A 20,543-nucleotide genomic window follows, 5' to 3' on the forward strand; every position below is an offset into this window, starting at 1 on the left:
ATTTTTGGGGGTCTACATTTTTTCCAAACACTAGTTTTTTATGGGTTTATTTGCCAACTATGCTTAACAGTTTACAATACCTTCCAACAGTGTAGAACAAGGACTTTATATTTGATCCTTTCCTTTTGATCTGAAATGAAAGTATATGAATGGTAACTTGTGAAACCCTTAATTATTAAATTGCTGTGATCCCTAATTATGAAGTTGATGGGAGCCAAGAGCAGAATACCAGTGTTCATTTCAGGCTGTGCCATTGACTCTTATTTTTATCTTTGGTGCAAGACAGTTGCCTTTGTAATATCCATAGAGTTAACAGAAAACAGACCTCAGAAAATATAGATAGAAGTCCATAACAGTTGCCTTTAAACTAAATGAAACAAGTGCATCCCTAGCTGGCGTACTGAATAGAGTGTTATCGTTACCAGTATGGATTAAAATCCATTTCAGTTCCCATTAGACTGAGTGAATCAAACACACCCCAAGCTCATTTACTATATAGAATGCATTCTTTTCCAGTATAATCCATTACATTACCTTTAAACTGAATAAATCAAGTGCACCCCAAGCTGACTTTCTGAATATAGTGCATTTATTTTATTAACAATATAGATAAAAGTCCATTTTAGTCGCTTTTAGACTGAAGAACCATGTGCAAGCCAAAATGACTTGCTGAATAGTGTGTTCATTACCATTATAAATAAAAGTCCATTGTCGTTATTTTTTGACCGATTGAATTGTGTGCAAGCCAAGCTGACTTACTTAATAGAGTGCATTCATTAACAGTGCAAGCCAAGCTGACTTACTAAATAGAGTGCATTCATTAACAGTGCAAGCCAAGCTGACTTACTTAATAGAGTGCATTCATTAACAGTGCAAGCCAAGCTGACTTACTTAATAGAGTGCATTCATTAACAGTGCAAGCCAAGCTGACTTACTGAATAGAGTGCATTCATTAACAGTGCAAGCCAAGCTGACTTACTTAATAGAGTGCATTTGTTGCCAAAGAAGCATCAGATTATCAATTTCATTGATTGATTTTGATTTGCATATACGCAAACCAAAATGATCATTGTTTTGATTAGCTTGTACACAAATCAAAATGGTAATTGATTTTGATTTGCATATACACAAACCAAAATGATCATTGATTTTGATTAGCATATACACAAATTAAAATGATCATTGATTTTGATAGCATATACACAAATTAAAATGATCATTGATTTTGATTTGTATCTACACAAACCAAAATGGTCATTGATTTTGATTTGTATATACACAAATCAAAATGGTTATTGGTTTTGATTTGCATATACACAAATCAAAATGGTCATTGGTTTTGATTTGCATATACACAATCCAGAATGATCATTGCTTTTGATTTGCATCTACACAAACCAAAATGGTCATTGATTTTGATTTGCTTATACACAAATCAAAATGGTCATTGGTTTTGATTTGCATATACACAATCCAGAATGATCATTGCTTTTGATTTGCATCTACACAAACCAAAATGGTCATTGATTTTGATTTGCATATACACAAATCAAAATGGTCATTGGTTTTGATTTGCATATACACAATCCAGAATGATCATTGCTTTTGATTTGCCTGTACACAAACCAAAATGATCAAAAATAGAAAATGTAAAGAAGAAAAGAAATCTTCAGCAAAAACACTGCTGCATTTATTCCCAAAGTGTCATTCATGTATAAAAAGATAGGATTAAAATGCCCACAATAAATTTGATAAGGGAATAGTTAATCAAGCAATGAGGAATTCAAAAGACATTATGGAAGGCCATCGTCATAGGAGGCTGGTAATGTATGTTTCAGTTTTCTTGAATAAAGAACAAACAGGTAAGGATATTTTGCAACCTGTGTTGTTCATCTTTTGTCAGTGACCCTACCTTTTCACCTGGCTCATGAGTCCTACTTTTTTCATTTTTGGAATGAACACTGGTGTACTGCTTGAAAAGGTGAGGTCACCTTGTTACCAGGTACCATATACTCCGGTACAAACTGGGTCCAGCTGTGAGGTGGCCAAGTGGTCTTAGATGCCTGCCTTTCAGATCACTGAAATCTCGCCTGTCTGAATAGTCTCAGGCCTGTCCAGTGTGGGTTTGTGAAAAAGCTTGCCAGTGGCTTTGGGCAGGTCAGTGGAGTGAATTAAGTAGGGTCCATGGCAATATCACCAGTTTAGGAGAGCTGACAGTATATAGTTTTATATAGTGATCTTGGTTATCCAGCTGACAGTATATAGTTTTATATAGTGATCTTGGTAATCCAGCTGACATTATATAGTTTTATATGGTGATCTTGGTAATCCAGCTGACAGTATATAGTTTTATATAGTGATCTTGGTAATCCAGCTGACAGTATATAGTTTTATATAGTGATCTTGGTAATCCAGCTGACACTCGAGTTTTATATAGTGATCTTGGTAATCCAGCTGACAGTATATAGTTTTATATAGTGATCTTGGTAATCCAGCTGACAGTATATAGTTTTATATAGTGATCTTGGTAATCCAGCTGACACTATATAGAGTTTTATATAGTGATCTTGGTAATCCAGCTGACAGTATATAGTTTTATATAGTGATCTTGGTAATCCAGCTGACACTAGAGTTTTATATAGTGATCTTGGTAATCCAGCTGACAGTATATAGTTTTATATAGTGATCTTGGTAATCCAGCTGACAGTATATAGTTTTATATAGTGATCTTGGTAATCCAGCTGACACTGTATAGAGTTTTATATAGTGATCTTGGTAATCCAGCTGACACTATATAGAGTTTTATATAGTGATCTTGGTAATCCAGCTGACAGTATATAGTTTTATATAGTGATCTTGGTAATCCAGCTGACAGTATATAGTTTTATATAGTGATCTTGGTAATCCAGCTGACACTATATAGAGTTTTATATAGTGATCTTGGTAATCCAGCTGACAGTATATAGTTTTATATAGTGATCTTGGTAATCCAGCTGACATTATATCAAGTTTTATATAGTGATCTTGGTAATCCAGCTGACAGTATATAGTTTTATATAGTGATCTTGGTAATCCAGCTGACATTATATCAAGTTTTATATAGTGATCTTGGTAATCCAGCTGACATTATATAGAGTTTATATAGTGATCTTGGTATTCCAGCTGACAGTATATAGTTTTATATAGTGATCTTGGTAATCTAAAAAGTTACCTATGCATCAGTTTATTCAAAAATAGTTAATTACTTGTAACAAGTTATCACCTTAGAGTAAATAAAACATTTACTGTAAATTCCTTGTATCCAAGTATTTTCAATTGTCAACTTGAAAGTAATTCTTGTCCGACACGTGGCAGGAACTTTTGTGGCAGGTATTTTCATAATGATTTTCATTACACTTTGACATTGAGATGTGTGATACCAATAGTAATTGACCATCTGTCTGTTTGTCCTTCCATTTGCACTCTCTGTAACCACCAAAGCTCAGCAACCTTTACACATTACCTTTGTCAAATCCATTTGGGATAGAGTTATGGTTCTTGACAATTAACTTCATATTTTTTTTATTGAATGTTGTGTAACTGGCAAAGATCAATAACTATACAAAATTTTCTGATGTAGTTTGGTATAAACACTATCTCATAGGCCCACATGCCTTTTACGAGTTTTGTGTTGCAAGCTCCATTTTGGACTAATAATGCTCCTTGTCAAACTGAACAGTCTTGTCTTCACCAAACTTGTGTTGTTTTGCAAATAGCTCTAGTTTTAATACTATAATAGCACAAATTATGGTGAATAAGGCCCTGTGTGATGCACCTATTACGGATAGTTCTGGTTTTAATACTAAATGATGCTGAGGAATCAACTTTTTAAATAAATTATGGGGAGATTTGTCAGTATGTAATTTTAGCACAAGGGTTAATACATTCTTTCTGGTACATTAATTCATTCAGTTTACTTTCGTTCATTCCTCAAGCAAGTACATCTCAAAGTTACTTTTTGAAAACTTTGAGAGTGAATGTTTACATGCTATTTGCCATATGTTGATGTCTCTCACCATTTTGTGAAAAGCAAAGCTCAGAGTACTTGTACTCTTTCTATAACATATGTTTCCACTCTGTAACTTTTCAATATATTTGTGATTAAGGGAAAAAAACCTTGATATCCTTATACATTATCTTTAGGACGTGTTGCAGGGCCCTATCTTTAATACATGTACCTTATTCTTTAGAAATGTGTTGCAGGGCCCTATCTTTGATATATTATCCTTATGAGATGTGTTGCAGGGCCCTATCTTTGATACATTTTCCTTAGGAGATGTGTTGCAGTGCCCTGTCTTTGATACATTATCCTTAGGACACGTGTTGCAGTGCCCTGTCTTTGATACCTTATCCTTAGGACATGTGTTGCATGGCCCTGTCTTTGATACATATCTTTGATACATTATCCTTAGGACATGTGTTGCAGGGCCCTGTCTTTGATACTTTATCCTTAGGACATGTGTTGCATGGCCCTGTCTTTGATACCTTATCCTTAGGACATGTGTTGCATGGCCCTGTCTTTGATACATATCTTTGATACATTATCCTTAGGACATGTGTTGCAGGGCCCTGTCTTTGATACATTATCCTTAGGACATGTATTGCAGGGACTTGTCTTTGATACATTATCCTTAGGACATGTATTGCAGGGCCCATGTTTGATACATTATCCTTAGGACATGTGTTGCAGGGCCCTGTCTTTGATAGACTATCCTTAGGACATGTGTTGCAGGGCCCTGTCTTTGATACCTTATCCTTAAGACATGTGTTGCTGAGTACTGTCTTTGATTCATTATCCTTAGGACACGTGTTGCTGAGTACTGTCTTTGATTCATTATCCTTAGGACACGTGTTGCTGAGTACTGTCTTTGATTCATTATCCTTAGGACATGTGTTGCAGAGCAGTCTTTGATATATTATCCTTAGGACATGTGTTGCCAAGCACTGTCTTTGATTCATTATCCTTAGGACATGTGTTGCAGAGCAGTCTTTGATACATTATCCTTAGGACATGTGTTGCAGAGCAGTCTTTGATATATTATCCTTAGGACATGTGTTGCCAAGCACTGTCTTTGATTCATTATCCTTAGGACATGTGTTGCAGAGCAGTCTTTGATACATTATCCTTAGGACATGTGTTGCTGAGCAGTCTTTGATTCATTATCCTTAGGATATGTGTTGCAGAGCAGTCTTTGATACATTATCCTTAGGACATGTGTTGCAGAGCACTGTCTTTGATACCTTATCCTTAGGACATGTGTTGCTGAGCAGTCTTTGATACATTATCCTTAGGACATGTGTTGCTGAGCAGTCTTTGATTCATTATCCTTAGGATATGTGTTGCAGAGCAGTCTTTGATACATTATCCTTAGGACATGTGTTGCAGAGCACTGTCTTTGATACCTTATCCTTAGGACATGTGTTGCTGAGCAGTCTTTGATTCATTATCCTTAGGATATGTGTTGCAGAGCAGTCTTTGATACATTATCCTTAAGACATGTGTTGCTGAGCACTGTCATTGATACATTATCCTTAGGACATGTGTTGCTGAGCAGTCTTTGATTCATTATCCTTAGGACGTGTGTTGCTGAGCAGTCTTTGATACTTTATCCTTAGGACATGTGTTGCTGAGCACTGCCTTTGATTCATTATCCTTAGGACATGTGTTGCAGAGCAGTCTTTGATATGTTATCCTTAGGACATGTGTTGCTGAGCACTGTCTTTGATACATTAACCTTAGGACATGTGTTGCTGAGCAGTCTTTGGTTCATTATCCTTAGAACGTGTTGCTGAGCACTGTCTTTGATTCATTATCCTTAGGACATGTGTTGCAGAGCAGTCTTTGATACATTATCCTTAGGACATGTGTTGCTGAGCACTGTCTTTGATACATTATCCTGAGGACATGTGTTGCTGAGCAGTCTTTGATACATTATCCTTAGGACATGTGTTGCTGAGCAGTCTTTGATTCATTATCCTTAGGACATGTGTTGCAGAGCAGTCTTTGATACATTATCCTTAGGACATGTGTTGCTGAGTACTGTCTTTGATACATTATCCTTAGGACATGTGTTGCTGAGCACTGTCTTTGATTCATTATCCTTAGGACATGTGTTGCTGAGCACTGTCTTTGATTCATTATCCTTAGGACATGTGTTGCAGGGCCCTGTCTTTGATACCTTATCCTTAGGACATGTGTTGCTGAGCACTGTCTTTGATTCAATATCCTTAGGACATGTGTTGCAGAGCAGTCTTTGATACATTATCCTTAGGACATGTGTTGCAGGGCCCTGTCTTTCATGCCTTATCCTTAGGACATGTGTTGCTGAGCACTGTCTTTGATTCATTATCCTTAGGACATGTGTTGCAGAGCAGTCATTGATACATTATCCTTAGGACATGTGTTGTTGAGCACTGTCTTTGATACATTAGCCTTAGGACATGTGTTGCTGAGCACTGTCTTTGATTCATTATCCTTAGGACATGTGTTGCTGAGCAGTCTTTGATACCTTATCCTTAGGACATGTGTTGCTGAGCACTGTCTTTGATCCATTATCCTTAGGACATGTGTTGCAGGGCCCTGTCTTTGATACATTATCCTTAGGACATGTGTTGCAGGGCCCTGTCTTTGATACCTTATCCTTAGGACATGTGTTGCTGAGCACTGTCTTTGGTTCATTATCCTTAGGACATGTGTTGCAGAGCAGTCTTTGATACATTAGCCTTAGGACATGTGTTGCTGAGCACTGTCTTTGATTCATTAGCCTTAGGACATGTGTTGCAGAGCAGTCTTTGATACATTATCCTTAGGACATGTGTTGCAGAGCACTGTCTTTGATACATTATCCTTAGGTCATGTGTTGCTGAGCAGTCTTTGATTCATTATCCTTAGGACATGTGTTGCTGAGTACTGTCTTTGATTCATTATCCTTAGGACATGTGTTGCAGAGCCCTATCTTTAGTGTCAGTGACATGGCTCATTTTATTTTTATTTTCCATCAAACTCTCCTTTCTGCTCTATAACTTTAAAGTTGTTTCAGTTTTAGGGATGATTACTTGTATACATTATCACTTATTGGAGTATTGTACATCACATTGGGAGGACCAATCTTCAACGTTACAGCTTGATATAGGGTTTCCATCCCACTTCTGATCTATATGTTTCTAGATTAATGGATAGTACTAGATTTGAGGTTTTTTGTATACCACACTTGCGTTTTTGTCTTCAAGGCACAATCAAATTATGTTACAGGGGTGGGGGGCCAAAATCTTAACTGAATGTCCTTCCTGGTTCTACAACACTTATAACGCCCTAGAAGATTTATTCATCATCAAAGTGAAGGACCTAGGGACAGAAAGGCTAAGTATATCAACATTCCGTGTGAAACTAAACAGTTTCTGATGGATTGGATTCCATGGAGGATTATGGGTATTTATGTTCATACTTGATATTGAGAGTTTATGCTTGTCCCAATAAGTGATCACTTGAGTTATAATCAGACTTGTATGTTAATAAATCCTGTTGAATGCTTTTGACATTTCTGAGAATAGATATATTGATTTTATTAATTGTTACTTTAATTATCACTTAATTGTCACAGCTTTATTAATTGTCGCTTTAATTAATTTTCAGATCTAGCAAATAACCAGTTGTTTGTAAGAGTAAAGAGGCTTTCTGTTTTATAACTTTTTTATTCTCCATTGCAGCCTCACAGATAGCCCCAGGGGGTCAACAAGGAGCAGCTAAGCCACCCCCTGTCCAATATAAACCTAATGATGAAACAGAACGCAGAATTCTTGAAATTTTGAGCAACACGGCAGGGCTTCAGAGAGCTCAGCAGGAGAAGGGTACAGCTGCCACCACTACGCAGACTCCCATTGGTCCAAGTCAACCTACTCAAGTTCAGAGTCAAGATGAAGGTCAGGTTGAAGGTCAGCCAAGGTCTCAACCGCCAGGACAAGGCCAAACACGCCAGGTAATATCATGTAAATATGCTTGTGCAAAAGACAATCTGCAGAGATGAATTAGTTAAAGGGATTGTTTATATAGTCTACATACAAAATGCATTAAGTCCTCAGCTTGAATCTCTACACTTGTTGGGTGTACCACCACTATGAAAATGATGTCTTTTACCTAATCAGACTGTCCATCCATATAAGGTGAAAAGAGATTCTTAGAAGTCTTGGGGAAAATGATGAAATTGAGTCACAGAATTTTTGCCGATCCTCTGGCTTTGAGATCTCATTTAAAATCAAATTTGTTCGTTTGCTATATGGGATCTTGATTGAAGAATTATATTTTCAGCAAGTAAGCCCTGAAAGAATTGGGTACAATATTTCCAGTTTTTATAGAGTCAATGATTTTTAATGTTCTTGTATAAACTATGGCTGTTTTAGACAGAAAAAAAAAATGAAATGATTTTCTGTAATAATAGTAAGATGTTTAATTTTTTTTCAGTTTCCAGATCTCATTGTCACCCAACCCAGCTTCTTCCCAATGAGACGAAAAGTGCCATCTAGCCAGAAATTTCTGTATGATGTCACTGCATTGAAAGTAATTAAAGTTGTATAGTTGTAATGATTAGCTGCCTCTACCAAGTAGAGGTGAGCTGTTGTACCTACCCCAACAAAGGTTGGAAATTCACTTGCCCCACTCAGAATGGCAAATATTTCCAGTAGTAAAGAGTAGATAGTGTTGATTTCAGACTGACCATTGTTTCTCTTTAATGAAAAGGATGTTCTGTTGAGAATATGTATGACTTTCTTCATCGAAATTCCATACTTTCAACCAGAAGTTTTCCATTTCTTTTGATCAAGCTAATACAAATGCTTCACACTCACTCTTTAGTACAAACCAGAGGGAAGGTAGACTGTTCTGAGATTTTTCAGTCCCTGTCCCAGCATCAGAGTCGTCATAGATACACATAAAGCATATACATGTGTTAGCCTCATCGCATCACAGTGACTTGTTCTTCCTAGGCAACAGTTTGGAATGGTTTCATAGCACTTAAAACTCTCTAGGGTAGGGGCTAAGGGGGATAATTTTGTACAGTTACTTTAGTTGTAAATTCTTGGGTTTTTTTTTGTTTAACTCCGATTGTTTGACCCTGTTATACACTGTTATACCTAGAATTATTGTTGTTGTTATAGGGTTTAATGCCATTTTTCAGCACAACATAGGCTATACATGACGGCCAGTATAAATGGTGGAGGAATTACCTGGGGAAAACCCTGGAAAGAACCACCAACCCACAAGAAGCTACTTGCAAGATTTCTCATGTACTCACATTGGCTGAGCCTGACCTGGAATCAGGACCAGACTCATCCTTATCATAAATGTTGGTCACTGTGACCCATATTTTACACATTACTAAATTTAGTTACATTTTTTAATTTAATTTTAAGTTTATTTCTCATGCTTGGATCCTCAATTTTTATGAGTTTATACATTTCTTTGAGTACCACACTTTAAAATAAATGAAGGTCACTGATACGCAATTCTGATTTTTTACTGGCTTAGGTGAAGTTTTTCCAATAAGCTCATGACCACATATTTTCTTGAACCCTATATACATACTGTTACACATGGAATTACGAATCATCATAATGGGATGGATGCATATTAATCAATACTAAACCCTTATCACAAAAATAGGTTTTGCGATGTACATGTCACATGTCACATTTGGTTAAATGTTGCACTTTAGCTAATGCTAATACTGCAGCTGCACAGCAGAAGAAATTGATATTGACAAATATTTCATCTTTTATTGGTTTTGGTTATGTTCATATGTTTAACCCAAAACCGCATGAGCATTTGACGTGCTATTTTCATATCATCCAGCCTACCTACATAAAACTTGATGAGAACATGCATCTTGATATGATAAGCACTACACTGCTATGGCAAAAATGATGTCGCAGTGACCAGTATTTTATCTTTCAGTGGCTTTGTTAAAATACGTTGTTTAGTGTTCATATATTGAATGCTGTTTATGTTCCAATAGCAATGCTTTATAATTGGATGTATCTTTGTGACCTTCATTTTATGCTTTGCTAACATAAGTTTTAAATTTGTATGTAGCTCATGGTGACATAGATTTTTACATGCAATTACATCCCAGCCCACACTGATTGCAGCCAGTCAACCTTCACTGTTTGATCATAAATTATATCTGAAATGACCCTTTATATTATAGACAGGCCATAAAACTTATGAAAATCTGTTATTGCAGTAATATCTAAAAACTGACCTGTGGTTTTGATCTGAATTGGGTTTCATATTTAGATTCGATGAAGTTGGTCAGGGGACCAGTATAACTGGTAGAGAAGTACCTCAGATGCTATAAACTGCCCACATTTTTCATGCAAAATGCCTGCATGATCAAGCTTATGCTCTTTTAGTAGATAGTGACCTGCCTTGGTTTTATACAGAATCAGGAGAAGTTGGATCTCTTCACAAGACATTGTATATGTGCAGATAAATTTCTCACCAGCCATGAGAGAGTGTGTGTTCCTCTGGACAGGATTGGCTAAATTTTGTCCATCATAATGTCTGTTGTGGCCAAGACCTCATTGGCTCATAATATATGTCTTCCTCCTAGGGGATTCTGAACTTTGCTGCAGACTAAGTTCCTCTAAGGAGACTTTGCTTGTGCCCTCAATGGGTTCAGATCCCCCAGGAATCCAGTTTTCACCACAACCTATGTTAGTGGCCAAATAAGGACAGGTTTATAAATGGCATTCCACATTACTCCCAAGAAACACCACTCTTTTGCATACACCACTCATTTGCAAACGCCACTCATTTGCATACACCAATGCATCAGATTCAGGATGGAGTGCTCACTTGTATCCAGAGGGTGTATTTCTAAATGGATTTTGTTCCTTGGAAGAAGTGACCCTTCATAGAAACAACTTTGAAATGTGGGCCAGGTTTTAGCTTCCAGAGATACATCAGCCTCATAAGGTGTCCAGAGGTACATCAGCCTCATAAGGGATCCAGAGGTACATCAGCCTCATAAGGCATCTGAGGTACATCAGCCTCATAAGGTGTCCAGAGGTACATCAGCCTCATAAGGTGTCCAGAGGTACATCAGCCTCATAAGGGATCCAGAGGTACATCAGCCTCATAAGGTGTCCAGAGGTACATCAGCCTCATAAGGGATCCAGAGGTACATCAGCCTCATAAGGGATCCAGAGGTACATCAGCCTCATAAGGCATCCAGAGGTACATCAGCCTCATAAGGGATCCAAAGGTACATCAGCCTCATAAGGCATCCAGAGGTACATTAGCCTCATAAGGTGTCCAGAGGTACATCAGACTCATAAGGTGTCCAGAGGTACATCAGCCTCATAAGGGATCCAGAGGTACATCAGACTCATAAGGTGTCCAGAGGTACATCAGCCTCATAAGGTGTCCAGAGGTACATCAGCCTCATAAGGTGTCGATACATTGTCCAGGCTATGAGACCGTCTGCTTCCAGGATTTATGAACAAAAGTGGAGAATCTTTTTTATTGGGGTGCAGTAGGAAAGCCATTGATTCTAGGTATCCCCATTTAAGTACAGTTTGATTGTCTTCTCTTCAGTTTTGAGGATAAAGAATATTCAGCATCCACTTTGACATGCTGTAGAGCAGCCTGACTTCTAGGTTCTCAAAGGATTCTGCCATTCAGTCATTTTCCTCATCTTTCTCAGCTCCTCAGTCTAAAGAAATTGGTATCTCACTAATCTTTTGTATGCTTTTTGGCATTGTCAGAATCGTCTTATAAACATTTGAGCAAATCTTTCTTCAAGAATTGTACCTCTGTGACTGCTTTCCTGCTGTCCTTAGTGTAGCATTTGTTAGTGAGTTTAAGGAAAAGGATTGTTATCAGTTCAATGGTAATTATAATTCAGTTCTTCTTAGCCAACCTGGGTTTTCTAGCTACCTTCATTTACTCTACTTCCCATTGAAATCCCCAGTCTAAACCAATCTGGGAATGTGCAAGATAGGCTCCTTTGCTCACTTATGACCTTAAGGTTTTATTTAGCTTGTATTAAAAGAAGGAAAGAAGGGTCAAAACCATCTCTTTTAAGGTTTTTCTAATATTAAAGCAGTCATTCTCATCCTTTTACCTTAGATCTTCGCAGCTTTATTACTGCTATTAAAATGTAGTGGGGGGGATAAAACCAATTTTGATTAGATAATACTTACCAGCTACTCTAATTGACCACTCTGGTGGCCTAGTAGTACGTCTTGACGTCTAGTACGAAGTGGGACGTCATGGGTTCGAACCCCGTCCGAGTCATACCAAAGACTTACAAAAATGGTACTAACAGCTGCCTCACTTGGCGCTCAGCGTTAAGAGGTTAGTGTTAAGACTGGTTGGCCTGGTGTCAGGATAATGTGACTGGGTGGGACATCATGCTTTGTGTCTGCAGCATGATGCCTCAGTGCTAGACATCACTATAAACTGCTACACTGCAGACATCATAGTGATATGACTGAAAAATTGTTAAAGCTACGTTAAAACTCCTAATCACTCAATCACTCACCAGCTACTATTGCAAAGGTTGCCTCCTCCTACCCTCTTCTGATGTCCTGTACTTAAGGTCCAGGTCAGAAGAGGAGGATATTCGGTATGTTGGCTATGAGGCTGGGGTCATGTTCTTCTCAGTTTGACTCTCCAATACTGGCTGAAGGAGGGAATAATTAATTTAATCTGGGGACGAAGAGTTGCAGAAAAGAAAACAAGCTACATATTATCGCCTTTCACTGCATATTGTGGGATGTTACTCTCAACAGGCTAACTGGTTGCATGATTTTCATATAAGGCTTAAAGTATAGTGGCTAATCAAGGTAAATAATGAGGACTATTTTTGTCTCCAAACTTACTCAAATTCTGTGCCATTCACATATAAATATGGTTTCTGTCTCAGACTGTGATGAGGGCTGTTCTATTTAAACATGATATCCAGGGAAAGCAATTTAAAAAAAAAATGTATGTCAGAGTACCTGGAGAGTTCATATGAAGACAATATAAAATTCTAAATGCATATAAGGCTGTCTCCCCACATTAAAAGTGCCTTCCCTGGGTCCCAAGTATATTTAGCTGGAACAGGCCTAATTGCTTTAGAAATGTATCTTGGATTGGTAAAATTAGTCTTTTGTTTTGATTAAATCATAATAGTGTCTTTGCCAAGATATGATAGAAATGACATTCTTTTTTATTGTTTTATATCATATGCTCTGTCACAGGGGTCAACCTTTCATTGTGAAGATCACTTTGGTCCGAATTTGTTTTCTGCAAGATGCTTAATGTTACCATGAATGCTGGAGACAACTAACAGCTTTGTATAGGCAGGCTAATGTAATTATGAATTAAATTCTAGTTTTGATCATTCTCTTACAGATGACAGGCCAGCCACAGAGTCAAGAAATTCCTCGAACAAGCTCTCCAGCACAAGGTACACCTTTACCATTGCCTGAGAAAACTGACACCAAGTCCAGTCCACGGCAAAGCCCAAGGCCTGCTTCGGCAGGTGGATCATCTCGTCCTCCATCTCGACCTGTCAGTACCACACCCCCTGCTGCAGGTGCCACTAGAGCTGCCTCCCCCAGAGGATCGGTTCCTTCAATTAGCCAACTGTCAAGAATGCCCACACCAGGTCCTCCATGGCCCTTGCCTACCTCGGGTGTAGTTACCACTGCTGCAGGTCAAAATTTACCTCAACAACATGTTGGACCACATGATGCTAATGCTGGTCTGCCTCATGGAGCATTCACACAGGGTCTACCCAGAATGAATCCAGGTCTCATGCCACATGCTAGTTTTCCACCTGTTATGAAATCAGTTAGTCCAGGAAAAAATCTGAATATTCAGCAACAAGAGACTGTACCTCAACAACTAGGTCTTTCACTATCACAGAGTGGTACATCCTCTTCAGGTTTCCCACACCAGGGCCAAGTCAGACCCTCAACACTTGATGTGAGCACTCATCCTTCTGTAAGGAACAAAATACCATCTCAGCCACAGGAAATTGTTGACAAAAGAAGTCCAGTTGGAGGAATGTTGCCATCTAGGAAAACACCACCTCACAGCTCATCTCAGGTACCTCTCCAGCAAACAGTGATGTCACATGGTGTTTCCTTGCCAGTTCAGCCAGATTCATCCATAGGACCGTTTTCAAGTGGTGAAACTCCAAAATGTGATCCACAGGTCTCTTTAGTAGCAGGGCCACCTCAAAATAGTGCAGTTTCCATATCAACACCAACAAGTCAGCCAGCAGCTTCATCTACCACTTCATCTCAGTTGGAGACCATGCCAAGAATTCAAATAGAAACCAAGGTACAGCAGGAGGAAGTTAACAAGTCTCAGGAATCTGCTGGAATATGCACTGATGGTATACATTGTGGCACCCCACCACCTGAAGAAACTCAGTTTTCCTGCACAGATGGCATACACTGTGGCACACCACCACCTGAAGAAACTCAGTTTTCCTGCACAGATGGCATACACTGTGGCACTCCACCACCTGAAGGAACACAGTCTTCGTGTACAGATGGGATACATTGTGGCACTCCACCACCTGAAGAAACCCAGTCTTATTGCACCGATGGCATACATTGTGGCACACCACCACCCAAAGAAACTCAGTATTCCTGCACCGATGGCATACATTGTGGCACACCACCACCTAAAGAAACTCAATCTACATGCACTGATGGCATACATTGTGGCACACCCCCACCAGAAGAAACTCAGTCTTCATGCACAGATCGGATGCATGGCAGCATGCCACCACATCAGAAATATCAGTCTAAATGCACAGACGGCAAGCATTGTGGCACACCACCACCTCAAGATAATCATTATACATGTAGAGATGGCATACATTGTGGGACACCACCACCTGAAAAAACTCAGTCAGCATGCACAGATGGGAGGCATTGTGGCACTCCTCCACCAGAATCACCCCAGTTCACATGTACAGATGGTAGACATTGTGGGACACCACAACAAGAAGGCCAGTCAACTTGTACAGAGGGAAGATACAGTAGAACAACTCAAGAACGAGCTCATTCCTCATGTACAGATGGAAGGCATTGTGGCACTCCTCCATTAGAGAAGAGTCAATCATTATGCACAGATGGAAGACACTGTGGAACACCACCACCAGATGGGAGACCGAATACATGTACAGATGGAAGACATTGTGGCACTCCACCATTAGAGGAGAGTCAATCATTTTGCCCAGATGGTAGACACTGTGGAACACCACCACCAGATGGGAGACCGAATACATGTACAGATGGAAGACATTGTGGCACTCCACCATTAGAGGAGAGTCAATCATTTTGCACAGATGGGAGACACTGTGGAACACCACCACCAGATGGGAGACCGAATACATGTACAGATGGAAGACATTGTGGCACTCCACCATTAGAGGAGAGTCAATTATTTTGCACAGATGGTAGACACTGTGGAACACCACCACCAGATGGGAGACAGAATACATGTACAGATGGAAGGCATTGTGGCACTCCACCATTAGAGGAGAGTCAATCATTTTGCACAGATGGTAGACACTGTGGAACACCACCACCAGATGGGAGACAGAATACATGTACAGATGGAAGACATTGTGGCACACCACCGTTAGAGGAGAGTCAATCATTTTGCACAGATGGGAGACACTGTGGAACACCACCACCAGATGGGAGACAGAATGCATGTTCAGATGGAAGACATTGTGGCACACCTCCAGCACAAGAAGACCAGTCAGCTTGTACAGATGAAAGGTATTGTAGGGCACAACCTCCAGAAAGGATTCAGGCTATATGCATCGATGGTAGACATTGTGAAACACCTCCACCAGTAGAGAGTCACTTGGTGTGTGTTGATGGTAAACATTGTGGTACACCTCCACCTCTAGAAGGGCAATCTACTTGCACAGATGGAAGACACTGTGGTACACCTCCACCAGAAGGGAGTCAGACTACTTGCACTGATGGAAGACATTGTGGCACTCCTCCACCTCAAGGAAATCAGTCAGATATTGACACTGTGTCAAATACAGATGCCCAGCATACACAAGAGTCACAAGAACAGGAACATGAGCAAGGTCATGAACTACATGCAACAGAACACACATCACATTCCAATCAGCAGAGTACCACTCAGAGTGATCCCTTAAATTCAATGCCTGTCACATCTTCATCTGCTCTACCTGCACCTCAAGAGCAGCTTGTTACTATGCAGCAAGCAGCTTCAGCAAGTGGTGGACAGCCAGATATTCAGCCAAGATTACCTGCTGGTAACAAAGTACCAGTTATGTTTTCATTGGAAAATATATCAAAGCAGATTCCATCTTTGCAGACTGAAACTGAGCCATCACCAGATAAACTGTGTGGTTCATCTGTATGTGCTTCTACTGAAGAAATCCTTTTTTCTTCATCCACAAAGCCAGCATTGACAGCTCATAACATGTCAGAATCTGGTACAAGACCTATCATATCTTCTGTGCAAGAAACTAGTGAAACCAAACCTCTTTTGGCTCATCAATCAACAATCCAAGGTTTAACAAATGCTTCATTACCAGTAGAAACAGTGCAGAGCCAGACCACATCTGCCCCATCATCATCACCACCAGCTCCTCAGATAACAAGTCAGGTAGGAAGGATAGGTCAAGCATCAGTAAACCAAGGAACAGGACAGGAGACAGGATTGACCAATTCCTCAGCAACCCAGTCAGCTATGTGGTCTACACCCCAAACTGTTCCAGCTTCACAACAACCACAGTTTGCTGCTGTTCATTCTGATTTCACTAAGAAAGAAACTTCTTATGATTCAGCTGCTTCTGCCTGCCAAACACAAGGACAAACTGTTTTTCCAGGACAGGTTACATCAGTAACAAGTCAGCATGCCAGACAAACTTCACCTGTGCTAACACAACCTCCAGATCCAGCTCAGTCCACTGCAGCTGGTGGGGCACTTGGGACTGCTAAACCATTTGAGAATCAGTTATCAAGACAAACTTCAGTAAATCAAGACACTCAACAAACATCATCCTCTTCAAGTCAGGCGCACAGCCCACCAGCAGTTAACCAAGCAGAACCTAGTCATTCAACAGACAATACAGCATCACCAATTCCAAGTCAAGCAACCATTGTCACTACAACATCAGCAAAACCTGATATTAACTACATGGTAAATCAACAGACAACACCAAATTTATCACTTCCAAACCAGCTAGCAAAAATTGAGTCAGGTGTTTCCATTCATCACTCTAGCCAGACCACAAGTACAAGACATATGCCAGTAGATGGGTCCATTATTGATCATGTGATGTCACAACGTCCACCAACCCAGCAAGGACATCTAGCTCTACCACCACATCATTCTGTTGGTTTGTTGTCAGCTCTACCAAACAAAACATTAGGTTCCCATGACCTAACCTCTGCCCCAGATACTGTTAGGAGCCAGTCACTAGATGATGATAAGCAGCAACAGCATATACCTATATCCAGTCAATCACTACCTTCAGTCTTCACCTCATCTTCAGCATTGCCAGTTACAGCTGTAGGCATTGATCAGTCTATTATAAAAACAGAACCAGTCACACAACAATCTTGTCAACCACATTTGATGTTCAGTGCTGATGGAGGACAGCAGGCACACACAACATCCTTATCTTTACCCACACTTTCTCAAGTAAAGCTGGAAAAGGTTGAAGAAAGTGCATGTATGGAAACAGAAAGACACAGGAGCCATGGAACCACACTCATGGGATACAGTTTTCCATTTCCATCACTTACAAAAATCCCAACACCAGTTATGCCCCCCTTGCCAACTGCTTCAACAATTAGTACTATGTCCACTGGCTCAAGACCAAGTTTTGCACCATTTTCATCTTCTAGTCATATACAGTCTGGACCTCCTATTCCTTCATCAGGAATATACCGTTCAAGACCACCTCATCACATTGGTCTTGACAGTCAAGCAGCTTCATTGGTAACTCGGGATGCATCACAACCATTACAGTCATATTCTACTGCTCCAAAAATGTCCTTGCCAGCTGCAAGCAATGATAATGAACATTTAGGTGTACTGACTCACTCTGCTGGTGCAGGAACATCCTCAGTGGCTGCTTATTTAACTGGAGACCAACTTCATCTTTATCAGCAATCAGGATCTATGGTTCCAGCAACCTGTGCCTCTTCCACCTCAGTAGCAACAACTTCCTCTGTTCCCATAGCAGCAGGATATGGAGAATCATCTATGACACGACCACGGTCAGCAGAGCATACTACAGCAGTTACTTCTGTGCCATCCTCGCAAGAACAACATATACAATTAATTGTTCCCACCACAGGCAGCATGCCACCTCTTCAACAGCCTGTAAGGCCAAATCTGCCCACAGGGAAAGGACCCAGGTTTCCAACTTCTGTTCTTGAGAGTCCACCATTACCTGCTTCAACAAGGTATCCTCGTATCCCTAGCAATATTCCTCCACATCTGGCTGCATATGCCATGGCCAATATGAGAGGATCTACACAAGGAAGGACTATGATGGGGCAAGAGAGACCACCCAACCTACTTCTGCCACAACAAAGGATGCATCTTCATATGAACATGCAACATATGGATGGAATGAGAGGACCTAGACCAATGCCATATCCCTTGCCACAGGCCATACCTCAGGATGGAATGCACAAATCTGGAGCATCACAAGGAAGCATGCCCATGCCCCCAGGTTTACTCAGACATCCAGGAATGGGAATGATACATCCTGGGATGCCCGCAATGCGTCATCCACCTGGATTTCCCATGGATATACCAGGAGGACCTAGAATGAACATCATCGGAGGTCCAAGGACTGATTTAACAGGTGTTCCAATGATGATGCCCCATGCTAGACCACCAGTATTAGGACCAACCACATCAGAATCTTTGGCTACATCAGTGCATTCTGTGATGCCACAAAGACCACCTCATACAGGCATGGCACAAACATCACCAGGACAACTCTCACACATGATGCAACAGCACCCTGCAGCTAGTCCTCAAATGCCACCTGCTTCACCTAGCCGTTCCACACCACATAGTGAGAGACAATCTCCTATGACACCACAAACTCCCCCACACTCAGGAGTGCCACCAACTTCAGGAATGATGTCAAATGTTTCATTCCATCCAGGGATCTTATCCATGTCAACAACTTCACCTACTTCCTCATCAGCTGGTCCTCGATTCTCTCCCCAATTTTCACCAGAGATCCAAATGTCCTTCGAATCTCTTCAACAAATGCATAACCAGATGCGCAAACAAGCACCCGAGTCCATGTTACGACCACAAGGGATGATGCCACCCATGATGCAACGAAGCCAGGTCCCCATGCCTCATCAGCCAATGAAACCTGGAGAATCTCAACTGTTGCCTTCACCAACCACTTCTCGGCCACACCCTAGCTTCATGTCTGCAGATGGCATTCTAAGATCAGCACCAGTATCTAGTGGAGATGGGACACCACTGTCTGCAGTAATCAGTATTACCCAGGCCTCAGTTTCATCTGATGGATCATTGGTAACTCAACATGGCTCCTTACCATCCTCTATACAAAATATGGCTCCATTCCAACACAGGTTTCCAAGGCCTCCAGGAGGTATACCTGCTCACATGATGAGGCCACCCCCTCCCCACCTTGGACTTCCATCAGAAAGTGGGGGCCTGATGCCTACATCCCAAGATGGTCTGCCCTTCCCACATGTTGGACCTGGGAGGACAGAGGCAGATCCTTCAGAGTTGGCAAAGATGCAAGGTAAGAAAATCTTGTTTATCCTTGATGTACATTGGACACTTATTGTTCGCACATGTCTAGCACATTTAATATATACTATACGAAAACGTTGAACCAGAAAACTCTTTAGGGCAGCAGGCAGTTCCTGATTTCTGTTACTCATGGTAAAGAAGCGTTATGCTCAAATCTGAATAAATGTTATAAAGTGTAGCTCAAAAATAGATATAGCAAGCAAAGTGTTAATTCTGCACAGAATTTGTATACAGGCTGGATGTATTATTTTATAGCATTGTCCATCTGTTAACATTTGCTTTTCTAGCCCATAACTTTGTAAAGGTTGGACAGATATCTTTGAAAGTTTACCCTTGCATGTATTATGACTAGTTCTTGTGTTGACCATAACCAGGCTCAGTGCCTCTAGAATATGGTCATGACAAGGGACAATGTAATTTGCACATTTTAATCTTATGGCTATGGTCATGACAAGGGACAATGTAATTTGCATATTTTAATCTTACGGCTATGGTCATGACAAGGGACAATGTAATTTGCATATTTTAATCTTTCGGCTATGGTCATGACAAGGGACAATGTAATTTGCACATTTTAATCTTACGGCTATGGTCATGACAAGGGACAATGTAATTTGCACATTTTAATCTTACGGCTATGGTCATGACAAGGGACAATGTAATTTGCACTTTTTAATCTTATGGC

The 20,543-nt window shown here is 40.3% G+C and overlaps 1 protein-coding gene across 1 annotated transcript in view; it reads left to right on the top strand.

Moving 5' to 3' along the window:
• LOC149791251 (uncharacterized) overlaps positions 1-20,543 on the top strand; it is a 226,430-nt gene that overhangs the window by 143,995 nt on the left and 61,892 nt on the right. Inside the window, exons 52-54 of the mRNA XM_089969727.1 lie at positions 7,747-8,015; positions 8,498-8,593; positions 13,436-19,847. Coding sequence (XP_089825853.1) covers positions 7,747-8,015; positions 8,498-8,593; positions 13,436-19,847 — 6,777 coding nt within the window. The remainder of the gene's footprint in view (positions 1-7,746; positions 8,016-8,497; positions 8,594-13,435; positions 19,848-20,543) is intronic.

Source organism: Sinohyriopsis cumingii, chromosome 9, assembly GCF_028554795.1.
Source record: "Sinohyriopsis cumingii isolate HCF-2022 chromosome 9, ASM2855479v2, whole genome shotgun sequence".
Taxonomy (NCBI): Eukaryota; Metazoa; Mollusca; class Bivalvia; order Unionida; family Unionidae; genus Sinohyriopsis; species Sinohyriopsis cumingii.